The sequence below is a fragment of the Sinohyriopsis cumingii genome, chromosome 2 (genome assembly GCF_028554795.1).
Source record: "Sinohyriopsis cumingii isolate HCF-2022 chromosome 2, ASM2855479v2, whole genome shotgun sequence".
Classification (NCBI taxonomy): Eukaryota; Metazoa; Mollusca; class Bivalvia; order Unionida; family Unionidae; genus Sinohyriopsis; species Sinohyriopsis cumingii.
The window spans coordinates 167,192,699-167,212,333 of NC_142962.1; the positions used below are offsets into that span (position 1 = coordinate 167,192,699).

The following is a 19,635-nucleotide window of genomic DNA, read 5'->3' on the forward strand; positions in this document are numbered from 1 at the left end:
CAAAATGAAAGTCATATCAACATGGAGTTTTCACAAGTAGACTTATTACTTTGTCCAGTTGGTTTTAAATGCAGTGATGACCATCTAACAGCTAAAATGCCAGCCACTGTGTCCATTTTGAAAATCTTGTTTTTGATACTTCTAAATGGAAGGCCATGTTAGCTTGCGATTTTCTCCCAAAAACTTTCTATGATATCTACTTGGCCCTAAATGGTTGAGTACGTTCCCAAGCTAGGATGGTTATCAATATGAGGTTTTCAGTGAAATACTTCTGATCTCTGCTTGGTCATAAATGAAAATGGTGCCAGTCTTACATACAGTATGGCTATCACAGTGGCATTTTTGTGAATCTTGCTATTGCACACAAATTTTGGAGATGGTTTCAGCATCTGGCAGTTATAAAAAGAACATTATTCACAGATTCCTTGAAATTCTTTTCTGCCAGTAAAGTGTCAGTCCCTTTGAGAGACTTGTGTGCTGCATTTTCATTCCCTCATTTCACATGTTTATCCATCTTTAATTATCATCATCATTGGGACCCTTGCTTCATCGGTTTAGGGGCCCCGAGTGGCCGAGTGGTTTAAAGCGCTCTCCGTTACGGATCACTGCCATCTCACCTCTGTCTGCGCCGGTTCGAGTCTCAGATTCAGCCAATGTGGGTATGTGAGAAAGCTTGCCAGTAGCTTCTCGTGGGTCGGTGGTTCTTTCCCGGGTTTTCCCGGGTTCTTCCTCCACCATTAATACTGGCCGCCATGTATAGCCTATCGCGTGCTGAAAAATGGCGTTAAACCCCACAACAACAACAACAAATCATCAGTTTCAGGCATAGTTTGCTAAATACTTCAATTTCTAAATATGAAGTAAATTTATAGTGAAACCTCTATCATGAGAATGCACCTTTATCCAACATTACAACTTAATACAACATAATAACTTTATCTCACATTACAACTTTATACAACATAATAACTTTATCACACATTACAGCTTTATTCAAGACTTACAAAAATGGTACTAACAGCTGCCTTGCTTGGCTCTCAGCATTAAGGGGTTAGTTTTAGGACTGGTCAGCCTGGTTTCAGGATAATGTGACTGGGTGGGACATCATGCTACATGTCTGCAGCATTATGCCCCATGTCTGTGGCATGATTCCCCATTGCTAGACATCACTGTAAAATGTCACACTGCAAACATCATAGCGATATGACTGAATTTTTTTTTTAAGCTTCATTACAAAGCTAAATTACACACACACTCACACACAACTGTATCCAACAATTCAACTTTATACAACATTGCAGCTTTCTACATCACAAATTTATCCAATATTACACCTTTATCCAACATTACACCTTTATTCAACATTACACCTTTATCCAACATTACAATCTTTACAACATTACAACTTTATCCAAAATTACAAATGTCAAACATTATCCAACATTACTCCTTTATACAACATTACAAGTTTATACAACATTGTATCTTCATACAGCATTGCATCTTCATACAGCATTACAACTTTATCCAATGTTATCAAACATGAAAACATTATTGAATATTACAACTTGATACTACATCACATATTTTTCCAACATTACAGCATTTTACAACATTACAACTTTTTCAAACATTTCAACCTTCTCCAACATTATCAAACATCACAACTTTATTGAACAATACAACTTTATACAACATTACAACTTTATACAACATTACAACATCATTATCCAACATTACAACTTTATACAACATTACAACTTTATACAACTTTATACAGCATTACAGCATCATTATCCAACATTACAACTTCATACAGCATTGCAGTTTTATACAAGATTACAACTTTATGGAACATTTGGACTTTATGCATAACAACATTGTACAGCATTACAACTTTATCATACTTTATCATACATTACAACTTTATACAACATTACATTATGCCACATTACAACTCTATCCAATATTTCAATGTAATCCAACATTATCAAACCTTATAACTTTATTGAACACTACAACTTATGCTACATTACAACTTTAAGCAACATTATAATCTTTACAACATTACAATCTTTACATTACAATCTTTACAACATTATAATCTTTACAACATTACAATCTTTACAACATTACAATCTTTATGCAACATTACAACTTTATACAACATTACAATCTTTACAACATTATAATCTTTATGCAACATTACAATCTTTATGCAACATTACAATCTTTACAACATTATAATCTTTACAACATTAAATCTTTACAACATTACAATCTTTACAACATTATAATCTTTATGCAACATTACAACTTTATACAACATTACAATCTTTATGCAACATTACAACTTTATACAACATTACAATCTTTACAACATTACAACTTTATACAACATTACAATCTTTACAACATTACAATCTTTATGCAACATTACAACTTTATACAACATTACAATCTTTATGCAACATTACAACTTTATACAACATTACAATCTTTACAACATTACAACTTTATACAACATTACAATCTTTACAACATTACAATCTTTATGCAACATTACAACTTTATACATTACAATCTTTACAACATTACAACTTTATACAACATTACAATCTTTACAACATTACAATCTTTACAACATTACAACTTTATATAACATTACAATCTTTACAACATTACAATCTTTACAACATTAAATCTTTATGCAACATTACAACTTTATACAACATTACAATCTTTACAACATTACAACTTTATACAACATTACAATCTTTACAACATTACAATCTTTACAACATTACAACTTTATACAACATTGCAGTCTTTACAACATTACAACTTTATACAACATTGTAATCTTTACAACATCACAATCTTTATAATATTACAACTTTATACAACATTACAATCTTTACAACATTACAACTTTATGCAACATTACAGCCTTAACCAACAGTACAACTTTATTGAACATTGCAACTTTTTGCAGTATTGTAACTTTATGAAACATTACACCTTTATCCAACAGTACAACTTTAACCAACATTACAACTTTATGCAACATTACAACTTTATGCAACATTACAACAACTTTATCATTGATAAAACTAATAATTTTAACAACATAGTAATTATAATTATTAGCTAATAAATTGTAAACATTGTCTTATTAATTCTTAGCTCATTAATTCTTACTACTAAGTAATTCTTGCTATCAGCTAATTATGAGCTAATTGTTAAATGAAAAATTCAAACTAAGTTTGGAAAGAAAAGCTCTGTTCTGTGATGGTCACAAAAATGGCTACCAGAATGATTTGTATGGATTGAGAGTGTGCTGAAGTTAGAGTGTGTAAAAAATGGAAACAGTGATACTCTGTGAATTTTCATTCTGCACCAGCCTTTGTTTTCATATCTAATAATTTTGTTTGGTTCCAGACTCCTGGGCAGGCAGCTAATACCACCCCAGGACACAGGGTACCAGTTTTTGGAGAGGGATGTGTCCAGGCCATCCACCACTGGCAGCATGGGACTGTTGGATATTACAGAGATGGACATGTTTGGGACACAGGATAATAGTCAGGGGTAGGTCCTAAAGATTAACATTTGAGACACAGGATACTAGTCAAGGGTAGGTCCAGCCAATATTATGGCACACACTGTATAACATTTGGGACACAGGATACTAGTCAGGGGTAGGTCCAACCGATATTATGGCACACACTGTATAACATTTGGGACACAGGATACTAGTCAGGGGTAGGTCCTGCAGATAGTATGGCACACACTGTATAACATTTGAGACACAGGATAATAGTCAGGGGTAGGTCCAATCGATATTATGGCACACACTGTATAACATTTGGGACACAGGATACTAGTCAGGGGTAGGTCCTGCAGATAGTATGGCACACACTGTATAACATTTGAGACACAGGATAATAGTCAGGGGTAGGTCCAATAGATATTATGGCACACACTGTATAACATTTGGGACACAGGATACTAGTCAGGGGTAGGTCCTGCAGATAGTATGGCACACACTGTATAAAATTGAGACACAGGATAATAGTCAGGGGTAGGTCCAACCGATATTATGGCACACACTGTATAACATTTGGGACACAGGATAATAGTCAGGGGTAGGTCCAACCGATATTATGGCACACACTGTATAACATTTGAGACACAGGATAATAGTCAGGGGTAGGTCCAACTGATATTATGGCACACACTGTATAACATTTGAGATACAGGATAATAGTCAGGAGTAGGTCGAACCGATATTATGGCACACACTGTATAACATTTGGGACACCGGATAATAGTCAGGGATCAGTCATATGGTTATTTGTGACCCTTACTGTACAACACTTGAGACAGAGGGATTAGGTCCTATTTGTGATCCATATGTTTACTACATTTGGGACAGAGAATACTAGTCAGTGGTGGGTCCTGCATCTGTTTGTGGCACTTACTGTACAACATTCCGGACAGTATAATAGGGGTAATTCCTACAGCTGTTTGTGGTCCTTACTCTACAACATGTGGGACACAGTACAATAGTCAGAGGTAGAGCCTCCATCTGTTTGTGGCACTTTTCTGTGCACCATTTGGGACAGTGGATAAAAATGAGAGACATGTCCTGTATCTGTTTGAGGTCCTTACTGTACAACATTTGGGACAGATTATAATATTAAGGGTATGCCCTACATCAGTTTGAGGCCCTTACTGTACAACATTTGGGACAGAGGATAATATTAAGGGTAGGTCATGCATCAGTTTGAGGTCCTTACTGTACAAAATTTTAGACCAAGGATAATATTAAGGGTAGGTCCTACATCTGTTTGAGGCTCTAACTGTACAACATTTGGGTCAGAGGATAATATTAAGGGTAGGTCCTACATGTGTTTGTGGCAGTTTCTGTATAACCTTTGGGAGGATAATATTCCGGGGTGGATATTGCATCTGTTTGTAACATTTACTGTACAACATTTGAGTATAAATTTAATGTAGTAATGAAAAAAGATTTCTTGTTTTTAATCATCACCTGAGGATAAATTTCATTTAGAAATAAAAACATGTTGAGTTTCAATCATCACATGTTCATAAATTTCATGTAGAATTTTAATGATCACTTGAACATAAACTTAATGTAGCAATGAAAGCAGATTTCTAGTTTTTAATCATCACCTGAGTATAAATTTAATGTAGAAATAAAAGCATATTGAGTTTGATTCATCACCTGTTCATAAATTTCACGTAGAAATAAAAAATGCTGAGTTTTAATCATCACCTGTGTATAAATTTAATGTAGAAATAAAACCATGTTGAGTTTTAATCATCACCTGTGTATAAATTTCATGTAGAAATAAAAACACATTGAGTTTTAATCATCACCTGTGTACAAATTTCATGTAGAAATAAATAAAAAAATTGTGGATGACTTGCATTTTGAGTAAGAAATAAGCCAATTGATTTTGTTAAAAATTCATTGGTCACATTGATTGAAAGAGGACATTTTTTGGATAATAACATACATTTTGCTTTGTATATCTATATATTGTGCTTAACTTTTGTCCATGATTATAGATTGTACTTTAAGATAATAGTCATTTTTAAACAACATGTTTACATAGCTAACTTTTGTCTATGATTGTAAGTTCTAAACATGTTTACCTTGCAAGAGTTTAAGGTCAGGCTTGTTTATAGTTAGACTAGTTTTTTCTGTTGGAAAGTCTTCCTGTTCTGTAATGTCATAGGTTATTGAAAATCTGCATATATATATATATATATATATATATATACACACACACACACACATCATTTATTCCTGTTTTAAGATCTGACTCTTGGAGTTCTTTACCATTGTGTTCAGATAAAATTCAAGAGGAATTAATTATTTATTTAAATTGATAATTGGAATAACATAGTGCTCATTGATTTTGGATTCACTTATTATTCTGGAATTATTGTGTACATGTTATTAGACATTCTGGATTGCATCAGTGTGGTACATCAGAACATTTGTGACTGTTGGAATTAATATAGAACATTCTTTACTTTTGGCCTTGTGATAGGACATTTAGGATTATATTCAGTTTAATTCACAATACCTTTAATCTTAAATTTTTACCTTGTGACTCGTAGCAAAACCAGTTGATTTTCAAAACGTGTTGGTTTTGCTTCTTTCATTGACATAGTTTATAACCATAGAGTTGTAAAAATGGAACAAAATTTATGGAGGGCTTGTACTTAAAGTATGGATGAAGCTCATGGGGGTCAAAGGTCAAGTCATTAATAAAAACTGGATTTGCACAGTTGCGTTTGTTCTAGACTTGTGTATTAGTTTTTTTTATTAAACATTGTGGATTTCTTGCACTTAGGGTAATGTATTCATTCTATGTTCTAAAGGTCAGAGATCGTGGTCATGGTAAATCTAAGAAGGAAGTAATGGTTTCTTTACATTAAGTCTTGTTTCAGCACTTTTAGTCACTAATCTGTCATTTCCTACTTGTGACTACATAGAGGACAATTACAGTCATGTGTAATGTGCCATTCATGCTACTGATGGTTTCTTGCAATTAGTGTCTTGGATACTTAAATTTTAATTGCGCCATGTAGCCAGTATTGTGCTGAAATGCCATTAAACTCCCTAAAGTCTGAATATACCTCCCCATTTGTTTTGTAACCCCCTACTGATTTCAGTAACAGAAAAATCTTTAATTTGATGAAAAGTGCAAAGAACTTGGTCAAATCATGCACTGATTTAAAGTTTCTAACCTGAATGTGACCAGAGTGGCCCTAATATATGTAGACAATGTGAAAAGTACAGACTAAATGGAGGAAGGGATTAAAAACATTAGATAATTGACTGTTACGAGTCTGTGCTCTGAAAAATAAGTAACATAAAAGAGTGAAAGACAAAAAACTTTGTAAAAGTTCACAAATAATTTATTTCCCTATAATACTAAGTTAAGATGAGAAAAAAAACTTACAGTGTTGCAAAGTAAAGCCCAAAATAATCCAAGAATTACAGACACAAGTCCTAGTAATTTAAAGTCCTGAATAAAAAAAACTCAGTACACATTCCGAACAAATCCAAAAACTGAAGGCAATGACATGTCTGTTATAGCTTATAGAGTGTTGATGTGTCAACAGTCATTTGTTGAACCACAGTAATATAATTCCAGGTTTGAATTCAGAATAAATTTCAGTAAATGTCTTTACCCAAAAAATTTATCAGAGCACTTTTGTATTTCCAGAGAAAATAATCACTTCAGTAAAAAAATGTTAACAAGAAAGATTCCAGACCAAAACTACTGGTTACAACATATATTATACAGCTTGAAAGTGCTAGATATTAAAGTACAAATGACCAAGTCCTAACAATCACAAGATTTTATAGTTCTTTACTTGACCTCGTGTCACATTTAGCATTTTCTTTTTTTTAAAATAAACATTACCTAATGGAAAATAACCTTCTAAAATGATCCTGACGATTACAAAACAATAATCTGGATTATGTATTATTCACTTAGGAAATTCCAAAACCATGACCCAAATAAACATATTTATTTCTTCTATTAATAATGTTGGTGCTAGTAAGCCTTTAGAAAGAGAATAATTTAGCTATATATTAGTTGTTTACAAAAAAAATAATTAAAAAAATCAATTAGGTCAAGCAGAAATGAATTCAGTTTTAGACAAGGTCAAGTCCAGCATACAATGTTACATTACAATTGCATGTAATGAAATAATTAAAAAAAACCAACTAAGAAACAAATAATTAAATTAAATATACATATTAACATGACCCCTGAGTCAAACAAAATTTATATGAATGTTTTGTTTTACACTGTTTGTATTTCAGTAAGTTGCACATTTAAATTACATTAAGAAACACAGTATGAAAACTTTCAGCCTTGAGGCTGGTGCCATGTACAAGTTCTTCCAAAACTTCTTATTTCTTAACTTGTCAGATTTAACTTTAATGCAGTTAATTGGATGAAAGAAATGGTATTATTCTTTGGTTACCATGCAGCCTGTTCGTTAATATGCATCTAACTAAATTTGAATGAGCTAAAATCTTTGTTGATATTTTCCAATGTATCTTGTATCCAAATGCGAATCTCTCCGAGCTAAATAATAGATAAAATATACTAGCACAGATGAACGGCAATAATATCTTGCCCATTATAAAATCCATGGATAATATCTGCATGAAGCCTTTTATTCAGTTTTCTTGGTTCCCGATCTAATTTGGCAAAATGTGTTATGAACGTTGGACTACCCATTAATAAAAAAAATATGTCGATATTGCTCTGTGTTAAAATGAAAATATATCAGCAATATTTGTCTCTGTTTTCAATCTTGATTTCAGTTCTTTTAAATCTTCTTGATACCATCATTGGTGAATCATTCATTAGCATGAGCCAACAGCAAATTTTTACCGCATAAATGGGGACACAGTTTACCAACTCATACCCATGAGGTTTTTTTGGTCAAATGGGACATGTGTAATATTGTGGTATAGCATGATGTGAAACAATACCAACCAATCATATGCTTAGATATGCTTATTTCAAGGTTTGTATCGCTAAGTAAGTTCATGGCAGTCCATTTTATCTGATATTACAAAACAAGGATGTCCCCTATTCAAGGTGTGTCCCTGCTCTTTTGGTGTGTATTCACACTGATGTCCCCTATTCAAGGTGTGTCCCTGCTCTTTTGGTGTGTATTCACACTGATGTCCCCTATTCAAGGTGTGTCCCTACTCTTTTGGTGTGCATTCACACTGATGTCCCCGTTTCATGCCTTCTTACAAACACAACACATGCACTTGCTTGGACACACACACACGCACACTGAACCATATAAGTACATGTTAGAAAACTTGGAGCAGATTTTATATAACATTGTTAAGTTGAAAGCAAGATGTATTTATTTTGTTATATTTACCTTGGATATGTGGACAGCACAGTATTTTCTTGTTATATCTACCTTGGATATGTGGACAGTACAGTTTGTAGTTATGTTATATCTACCTTGGATATGTGGATATAGCAGTATTTAGTTATGTTGTTATATCTGTATTGGGTATGTGGATATTACAGTATGTAGCTATATTGTTATATATACATTGTATATGTGGACAGTACAGTGTGTAGTTGTTATATCTACCTTGGATATGCAGACAGTACGGTTTGTAGTTATATCAACCTTGGATATGTGGATAGTACAGTATGTAGTTATGTTATATCTACCTTGGATATGTGGACAGTACAGTGTGTAGCTATGTTGTTATATCTACCTTGGATATGTGGACAGTACAGTATGTAGTTATGTTATATCTACCTTGGATATGTGGACAGTACAGTATGTAGCTATGTTGTTATATCTACCTTGGATATGTGGACAGTACAGTATGTAGCTATGTTGTTATATCTACCTTGGATATGTGGACAGTACAGTGTGTAGTTTGTTATGTATATTTGATTTAATTTGTATCTGATTTAATTGTTTGCAAGTTTTAAAATCTTTTTATTTTTAAAAAATTTCATTATATGTCAAAATAATGTAGTTCTGTTTACTAGGAGCTCGTACATTTTCCAGAAAATAGTTTGACCTTGATTGTTCATTTTGGTAAATACATAATGCTGACCTGGTTCCCAGTTTTAATTCAGAATTAGTAACAGTCACGTCAACACATTTTTTTTAATTTATTTTTTTGTGGAAATAATAAAGCTGAGATCGAGGCTTTGATGGATATGTGACCCTTGACTTGCAAATAGTTTTTAGTGAAGTAAACAAGTTTACTTCTTGGAGTAAAATGATTGGTTCTTATCAAGGACATACAGGGGCTGTGTGATTTTTTTATATGTGAACATGATCATATGACCCTTATCCGGGCATCTGTTTTGCGTAAAATTCAAGTTTTAAACCATCGTTTTAGAGACATAATTGCCGTTGGGTTTCTAAACACTGAGACGTGAAGTTGTTTCTTTTGTTGTGTCATTTTGGGAATTACATTTTAATGTTTATTCAGATTATTGGGATTCAAAAGGATTAATTCTTTTCTCTGGAAATATTTTGAGTGCTTCTACAGAATTCTTGAACAAAGACATATCTTAAAAATTTTATTCAGATTTTAAACACTGGATTGCTTCTTGTGTTTCTGTGAGGAACTGTAGACCACAACACAATACAGGATACAGCATACATCATCACCTTCCATCTTGGATTCTTCATTGGGACTTGAACTTGAATTCATTAGAACATTTCAATATTAGGACTTCTTAAATTTTATTCATGGGTTATTCTTGGATTAATTTTGGATTTGATTCTTAAAACCATAAGTTCTTATTTTTTGTCTTCATTTTTGCAGTATTTTTCAAGGGAAATAAATAATTTGTTACATTTTTCAAAGCTTGCTGTTTTCACTCTATCTTGTGTTGCTGTTTATTTGAGCCTAAACACATAACAAGATGTTATATTTACCTTGAATATGTGGATAATACAGTAAGTAGTTATGTTGTTATGTCTACCTTGGATGTTTTATCAGGACAGCATGTAGTTATGTTTTATCAACCTTGGATATGTGTATAGTATGGTATGTTGTTATATCTACCTTGGATATGTGTATAGTATGGTATGTTGTTATATCTACCTTGGATATGTGTATAGTATGGTATGTTGTTATATCTACCTTGGATATGTGGCCAGTACATAATCAATTTAACATGGAGACTGATTGTATGTCTTAGTAAAACAATCTGCATTGAATTACAGAAACGTTGGGAAAAAGGAATCATGTTTGTAGAGATTAAATGGCAACTCTTGTCAGATACATATACAGTTCAGTTTTTCATTTGATTTGTATATTATGTCATATATTCATACATGAATTAGTTTTGTAAGATGGAAAATATTACAAAATTTTGTCAAGTTGTTTTGACAGGTTGTATTTCATTGATTATTCTTGACTTGTAAGTCAAGGTAAAGGTTTCTTCCAGGTTGATATTCATTGTTTAATTTATTACTCAATAACTTTGACAGTAGGTTTGTGGAGACTACATGCATAATAAACACAACCAAATCTTTTTCCTTCCATTGTTCTGGCTGGGTTAATTATTTTATTTGGCTCAAAGGTCTTCACTTAACTTGGCTTATGATAGTATCTAGTTCCAAGAGGAAATTTTTTAATATGTTTTGAAGATGATACTGCTTTTAAGGTGATTTATTGGCACAGGTTGTTCATATGATATGAGATGACTGTGCAATTCGTCATTATAAACCAACTTGCTCAGTCTTGTAACACAAAATTTTTTGTCACTATCTATAAAGATACAAAAGCAGTTTCAGAGTTCAGCATGGGGTTTCACTCATCCATTTAAGAGTCACATTGCTCTAACATATTAATTCAGTACTTAATGTAGCACAACATTTCCTTTCCATTAATGTTCTAAGGGAAAATTCAGTGCTTAATGTAGCAAGAATTTCTTTTCATTAATGTTTTGCAGGGATAATTCCGATCTCCTGATTTCAAATCATATGCAGGTTTTGACTGGTTTAATTCAGCTATGCACAATTTCATCTACAATGGAGTTGCTTTCATGCAGAGGATCTTGCACATGAGTTCATTTAATAAAAAATTTATGAAGCATGTTGAATAATATGATAAATTACCACAGGCTGCCAGTAGTCTGTAACATTGTGTTACTCAACAGGTTACTTATTTCATGCTAAATGGAAAGGATATACTGTACTTTGTTGCATTTAATTGATTTTTTTACAGTAGAACAATGTGTGTGGAATAAAATGTCCCAGTTGAAATGGAATTCTCTGATACATAAACTTTTACCCCAATTAAATGGGAAATCTCTGATACATGAACTGAACTTCTGCACAGAATGTACTGACAGGTGTTTATTTCATAACTCCCACATACAGCAGTTAGCAAAGCACTTGCTGTTTTGTCACATCTTGTTTTCCCAGTTGCCATAGAAACTGGATGATATATGTCTTTTTGTTAGTTACAGATGCTCTCCATCTTTTTTAATCAATGATGTGTTAGAATAGCTACATTAAGCTATCTATATTTAGATGTAATTGGAATTTATTGGTACTCAGTTATATGCCAGCCTCTATCATGCTGTCAGAGTAATATCTCTGACCTGTATAAAGTATTGCCACATAGGTGAAACAGAAATCCTAGAATTATAACCAATAATCAAATACCAAAGCAGTTTACAGTTTTGCTTGCTCAGTTTGTTCCATTTTAGTCCTGAAACATTGCTTGATTTTGAAAACATAGCAATCTTTTTATTATTTTAGCTCTTGACCGTCTAACATATATAGACATGTGCAAGCTTTTGACCGTCTGTCATATATAGACATGTGCAAGCTTTTGACCATCTATCATATATAGACATGTGCAAGCTTTTGACCATCTAACATATATAGACATGTGCAAGCTTTTGACCATCTATCATATATAGACATGTGCAAGCTTTTGACCATCTATCATGTGCAAGCTTTTGACCATCTGTCATATACATGTGCAAGCTTTTGACCATCTATCATATATAGACATGTGCAAGCTTTTGACCATCTGTCATATATTGACATGTGCAAGCTTTTGACCATCTGTCATATATAGACATGTGCAAGCTTTTGACCATCTATCATATATAGACATGTGCAAGCTTTTGACCATCTATCATATATAGACATGTGCAAGCTTTTGACCATCTGTCATATATAGACATGTGCAAGCTTTTGACCATCTATCATATATAGACATGTGCAAGCTTTTGACCATCTGTCATATAAAGACATGTGCAAGCTTTTGACCATCTGTCATATATAGACATGTGCAAGCTTTTGACCATCTGTCATATATAGACATGTGCAAGCTCTTGACCATCTAACATATATAGACATGTGCAAGCTTTTGACCATCTATCATATATAGACATGTGCAAGCTTTTGACCATCTATCATATATTGACATGTGCAAGCTCTTGACCATCTGTCATATATAGACATGTGCAAGCTTTTGACCATCTAACATATATAGACATGTGCAAGCTTTTGACCATCTAACATATATAGACATGTGCAAGTCAGATTCAGCTGCCAAAATCATAGACATTATGTGATGGCAGATTAGGATCTATGTTGTTTGTTCTGATTATTACTTCCAATAAACTGCATAGGCCCAGATATGCCTGCACATTATGTGATGGCAGATTAGGATCTGTGTTGTTTGTTCTGATTATTACTTCCAATAAACTGCAAAGGCCCAGATCTGCCAGTGCATTATGCAATGGCAGATCAGGATCTGTGTTGTTTGTTCTAATTATTACTTCCAATAAACTGCATAGGCCCAAATCTTCCAGCACATTATGCAGTGGCAGATCAGGATCTATGTGGTTTGTTCTAATTATTACTTCCAATAGAGATGCTCAGGGGAGAATAGTCATTAACTAATGAGTCACCCTCTATAAATAAAGCATTATTATTACTATTACTATTATTATTATTATTATTAAAGTGCCAATAAACTTCATAGGCCCATATCAGCCAGCACATTATGCAACGGTAGATCAGGGTCTATGTTTGTTCTAATTATTACTTGCAATAAACTGCAGAGACCCAAATCTTCCAGCACATTATGCAATGGCAGATTAGGGTGTATGTTATTTGTTCTGATTATTACTTCCAATAACTGCATAGGCCCAGACCTGCATGCACATTATGTGATGGCAGATCAGGGTCTGTGCAGTTTGCAGTTGGATCTGATTTATAAACAAAACAAAATGGTGGACATAGTGTCTGCAAGCTCTGATGAAATATGGAGAATTTGCAACTACTAATAAATGTTTTACATTCCCTTGTTAAAATTCTGTTGTGTGAATATTTTGAAAATCCAAAGGTATGAGTATTATAGCTTTGTATGTATTGCTTTTCAAGGAAAAATAGTTTCCCTTTGTACCTTATTCATGCCATTTATATGCACAATGTTATGTAAACTTTCTTGCTAAAAAAATATGGGAAGATAGGTTTCAAAATCATCATTTTAACTGGAAACAAACACACAAGAACCTAGTTGCATGCACAATAGATATGAACTGGGAACAAACACACAAGAACCTATTCACATGCACAATATATATGAACTGGAAACAAACACACAAGAACCTATTCACATGCACAATAGATATGAACTGGAAACAAACACACAAGAACCTATTCACATGCACAATAGATATGAACTGGAAACAAACACACAAGAACCTAGTCACATGCACAGTAGATATGAACTGGAAACAAACACACAAGAACCTATTCACATGCACAATAGATATGAACTGGAAACAAACACACAAGAACCTATTCACATGCACAATAGATATGATCTGGAAACAAACACATAAGAAACTATTCACATGCACAATAGATATGAACTGGGAACAAACACACAAGAACCTATTCACATGCACAATAGATATGAACTGGAAACAAATACACAAGAACCTATTCACATGCACAATAGATATGAACTGGAAACAAACACACAAGAACCTATTCACATGCACAATAGATATGAACTGGAAACAAACACACAAGAACCTAGTCACATGCACAGTAGATATGAACTGGAAACAAACACACAAGAACCTATTCACATGCACAATAGATATGAACTGGAAACAAACACATAAGAAACTATTCACATGCACAATAGATATGAACTGGAAACAAACACACAAGAACCTATTCACATGCACAATAGATATGATCTGGAAACAAACACATAAGAAACTATTCACATGCACAATAGATATGAACTGGAAACAAACACACAAGAACCTATTCATCTGCACAATAGATATGAACTGGAAACAAACACACAAGAACCTATTCACATGCACAATAGATATGAACTGGAAACAAACACACAAGAACCTATTCACATGCACAATAGATATGAACTGGAAACAAACACACAAAACCTAGTCACATGCACAATAGATATGAACTGGAAACAAACACATAAGAACCTATTCACATGCACAACAGATATGAACTGGAAACAAACACACAAGAACCTATTCACATGCACAATATATATGAACTGGGAACAAACACATAAGAACCTATTCACATGCACAATAGATATGAACTGGAAACAAACACACAAGAACCTATTCACATGCACAATAGATATGAACTGGAAACAAACACACAAGAACCTAGTCACATGCACAATAGATATGAACTGGAAACAAACACACAAGAACCTAGTCACATGCACAATAAATATGAACTGGAAACAAACACATAAGAACCTATTCACATGCACAATAGATATGAACTGGAAACAAATACACAAGAACCTAGTCACATGCACAATAGATATGAACTGGAAACAAATACACAAGAACCTAGTCACATGCACAATAGATATGAACTGGGAACCTAGTCACATGGACAATAAATATGAACTGGGAACAAACACACAAGAACCTAGTCACATGCACAATAGATATGAACTGGAAACAAACAAACAAGAACTTAGTCACATGCACAATAGATATGAACTGGAAACAAACACACAAGAACCTAGTCACATGCACAATAGATATGAACTGGGAACAAACACACAAGAACCTATTCACATGCACAATAGATATGAACTGGAAACAAACACACAAAACCTAGTCGCATGCACAATAGATATGAACTGGAAACAAACACACAAAACTTAGTCACATGCACAATAGATATGAACTGGAAACAAATACACAAGAACCTAGTCACATGCACAATAGATATGAACTGGAAACAAATACACAAGAACCTAATCACATGCACAGTATATATGAACTGGAAACAAATACTCAAGAATCCAGTCACATGCATGACGTATATCAAATGGAGAAATTTTCAGTATAAATTTCTTGTGTCTGTTATAGCGGTGTTACTCGGTTTGTGCTTTTTGCAATATGAGTGAAGAATTTATGCTTACTTAGGGACTGTATTCATATTCTCTTTGTATGGAAAACTTAGGCATTATCTCATTGTGCCATTCATGTTCTTTTGTTTTCTTTGATATCATGCATTTCAGTGTTTAAACACACTTAATTTTAGAAATAATTTTGAGTGCGTTGTTGCACAATCATTGGCATGTCAGACAGGATTTGTAATGTCCAACTATTAGTATCAGTTTACATCATTATCATTTGTCCTCATCACTAAGTCTTGAGAAAAGGGATAATGAACCTTTCCTTTGTTGTAAGGTCGACTGGATCAATTTCGTTGCATTTTATGTGCAGGACATCATGGATTTTGTTTACTAGCAACATAAACTAATTTATCTTGACAAGCCATGGATTCTATGGAGCTTAACACCTTCATATAAACTCTTGGTATACTCTGAACTATTTCATGTGCAAGAGCATTGTGTGATTTTGCAGCTACATTTTTTATGAAGCGTTTGTCAATTGTGCCCAATAAAATTGCTTAATAGATTTGGATACAATAGATACAGCTTCCATATCAAGTCATTTTAGTAGTTGACCATTTTGTTATTCTGAACAGTCATGGTGCCAAGGGTTGAATCTTTTCAGCTGCATATAAACAATAACTAATTTGGTCCGAGTAACTCGATTCGACTGGCCTGGTGATATGTACAAGTATTTATTCAGAGCATGCCATGGGTTCAAATATTCGGTGGTGGATGTGGTAACTTCCATCAAAACCATGACTAGCAAAGATGCAAGTAATTGACTCTTTATGCCAGTTACTGGTAGTATGACTCCTTACTGTAAAAGGTGCAAGTAATTGACCCTTTATGCCAGTTCCTGGCAGTATGACTCCTTACTGTAAAAGGTGCAAGTAATTGACCCTTTATGCCAGTTACTGGTAGTATGACTCCTTACTGTAAAAGGTGCAAGTAATTGACCCTTTATGCCAGTTCCTGGTAAATAATGACTCCTTACTGTAAAAGGTGCAAGTAATTGACCCTTTATGCCAGTTCCTGGTAGTATGACTCCTTACTGTAAAAGGTGCAAGTAATTGACCCTTTATGCCAGTTCCTGGTAAATAATGACTCCTTACTGTAAAAGGTGCAAGTAATTGACCCTTTATGCCAGTTACTGGTAGTATGACTCCTTACTGTAAAAGGTGCAAGTAATTGACCCTTTATGCCAGTTCCTGGTAAATAATGACTCCTTACTGTAAAAGGTGCAAGTAATTGACCCTTTATGCCAGTTCCTGGTAGTATGACTCCTTACTGTAAAAGGTGCAAGTAATTGACCCTTTATGCCAGTTCCTGGTAGTATGACTCCTTACTGTAAAAGGTGCCTCTATATAACACCATCCCTTTTATAATGTGGCTATGTTTATGGATAACATTACATTTTGTAATGCTGATAATATGTATGATACATACCAGTATAACATTATTCAATATAACAAAAAGATTTCCACTATTTTTTCACAGGCTTAATGTGATGGGGAAGCAGTTAAAAACCCAGACTCCACCAGTTGATGTGAGGTCACAGAGGAGTTCAATGACAAGTTCTGATGACAAGTACAGTTCTGAGTTTTCCCACCTGGAAGAGGAGGTTTTTGAGTCGGATGGGGAATATGAGGAGATGATAGCAGTTGATTACAAAGATATGTAAGTGGTAGTCTGGGTGGGCATTATATTGATTACAAAGATATGTAAGTGTAGTCTGGGTGGGCATTATATTGATTACAAAGATATGTAAGGGTAGTCTGGGTGGGCATTATGTTGATTACAAAGATATGTAATTGGTAGTCTGGGTGGGCATTATGTTGATTACTTAGATATGTAAGTGTAGTCTGTGTGGGCATTATATTGATTACAAAGATATGTAAGTGTAGTCTGGGTGGGCATTATGTTGATTACAAAGATATGTAATTGGTAGTCTGGGTGGGCATTATGTTGATTACAAAGATATGTAAGTGTAGTCTGGGTGGGCATTATATTGATTACAAAGATATGTAAGTGTAGTCTGGGTGGGCATTATGTTGATTACAAAGATATGTAATTGGTAGTCTTGGTGGGCATTATGTTGATTACTAAGATATGTAAGTGTAGTCTGGGTGGGCATTATATTGATTACAAAGATATGTAAGTGTAGTCTGGGTGGGCATTATGTTGATTACAAAGATATGTATGTGGTATTCTGTGTGGGCATTATATTGATTACAAAGATATGTATGTGGTATTCTGTGTGGGCATTATGTTGATTACAAAGATATGTAAGTGGTAGTCTGGGTGGGCATTATATTGATTACAAAGATATGTAAGTGGTAGTCTGGGTGGGCATTATGTTGATTACAAAGATATGTATGTTGATTACAAAGATATGTATGTGGTAGTCTGGGTGGGCATTATGTTGGTTACAAGGATATGTATGTGGTAGTCTGGATGGGTGGGCATTATGTTGATCACAAAGATATGTATGTGGTGGTCTGGGTGGGCATTATGTTGATTACAAAGATCTGTATGTGGTATTCTGGGTGGGCATTATATTGATTACAAAGATATGTAAGTGGTAGTCTGAGTGGTCATTATATTGATTACAAAGATATGTATGTGGTAGTCTGGGTGGGCATTATGTTGATTACAAGGATATGTATGTGGTATTCTGTGTGGGCATTATATTGATTACAAAGATATGTAAGTGGTAGTCTGGGTGGGCATTATGTTGATTACAAAGATATGTAAGTGGTAGTCTGGATGGGTGGGCATTATGTTGATCACAAAGATATGTATGTGGTAGTCTGGATGGGTGGGCATTATGTTGATCACAAAGATATGTATGTGGTAGTCTGGATGGGTGGGCATTATGTTGATCACAAAGATATGTATGTGGTAGTCTGGATGGGTGGGCATTATGTTGATCACAAAGATATGTATGTGGTAGTCTGGGTCGGCATTATGTTGGTTACAAGGATATGTATGTGGTAGTCTGGATGGGTGGGCATTATGTTGATCACAAAGATATGTATGTGGTGGTCTGGGTGGGCATTATGTTGATTACAAAGATCTGTATGTGGTATTCTGGGTGGGCATTATATTGATTACAAAGATATGTAAGTGGTAGTCTGAGTGGTCATTATATTGATTACAAAGATATGTATGTGGTAGTCTGGGTGGGCATTATGTTGATTACAAGGATATGTATGTGGTATTCTGTGTGGGCATTATATTGATTACAAAGATATGTAAGTGGTAGTCTGGGTGGGCATTATGTTGATTACAAAGATATGTATGTGGTAGTCTGGGTGGGCATTATATTAATTACAAAGATATGTAAATGGTAGTCTGGGTGGGCATTATATTGATTACAGAGATATGTAAGTGTAGTCTGTGTGGGCATTATATTGATTACAAAGATATGTATGTGGTAGTCTGGGTGGGCATTATGTTGATTACAAAGATATGTAAGTGGCAGTCTGGGTGGGCATTATATTGATTACAAAGATATGTAAGTGGTAGTCTGGGTGGGCATTATATTGATCACAGAGATACGTATGTGGTAGTCTGGGTGGGCATTATATTGATTACAAAGATATGTATGTGGTAGT

At 34.0% G+C, this 19,635-nt stretch overlaps 1 protein-coding gene across 6 annotated transcripts in view; it reads left to right on the forward strand.

The window, feature by feature from the left end:
* The window catches only part of LOC149806260 (protein FAM149A-like), a 241,636-nt gene that overhangs the window by 162,494 nt on the left and 59,507 nt on the right, over positions 1-19,635 (forward strand). For all 6 annotated transcript variants that reach the window (XM_089951209.1, XM_089951210.1, XM_089951207.1 and 3 more), the window contains 2 exons: positions 3,442-3,588; positions 17,516-17,695. In XM_089951209.1, the coding sequence (XP_089807335.1) occupies positions 3,442-3,588; positions 17,516-17,695 (327 nt within the window). The remainder of the gene's footprint in view (positions 1-3,441; positions 3,589-17,515; positions 17,696-19,635) is intronic.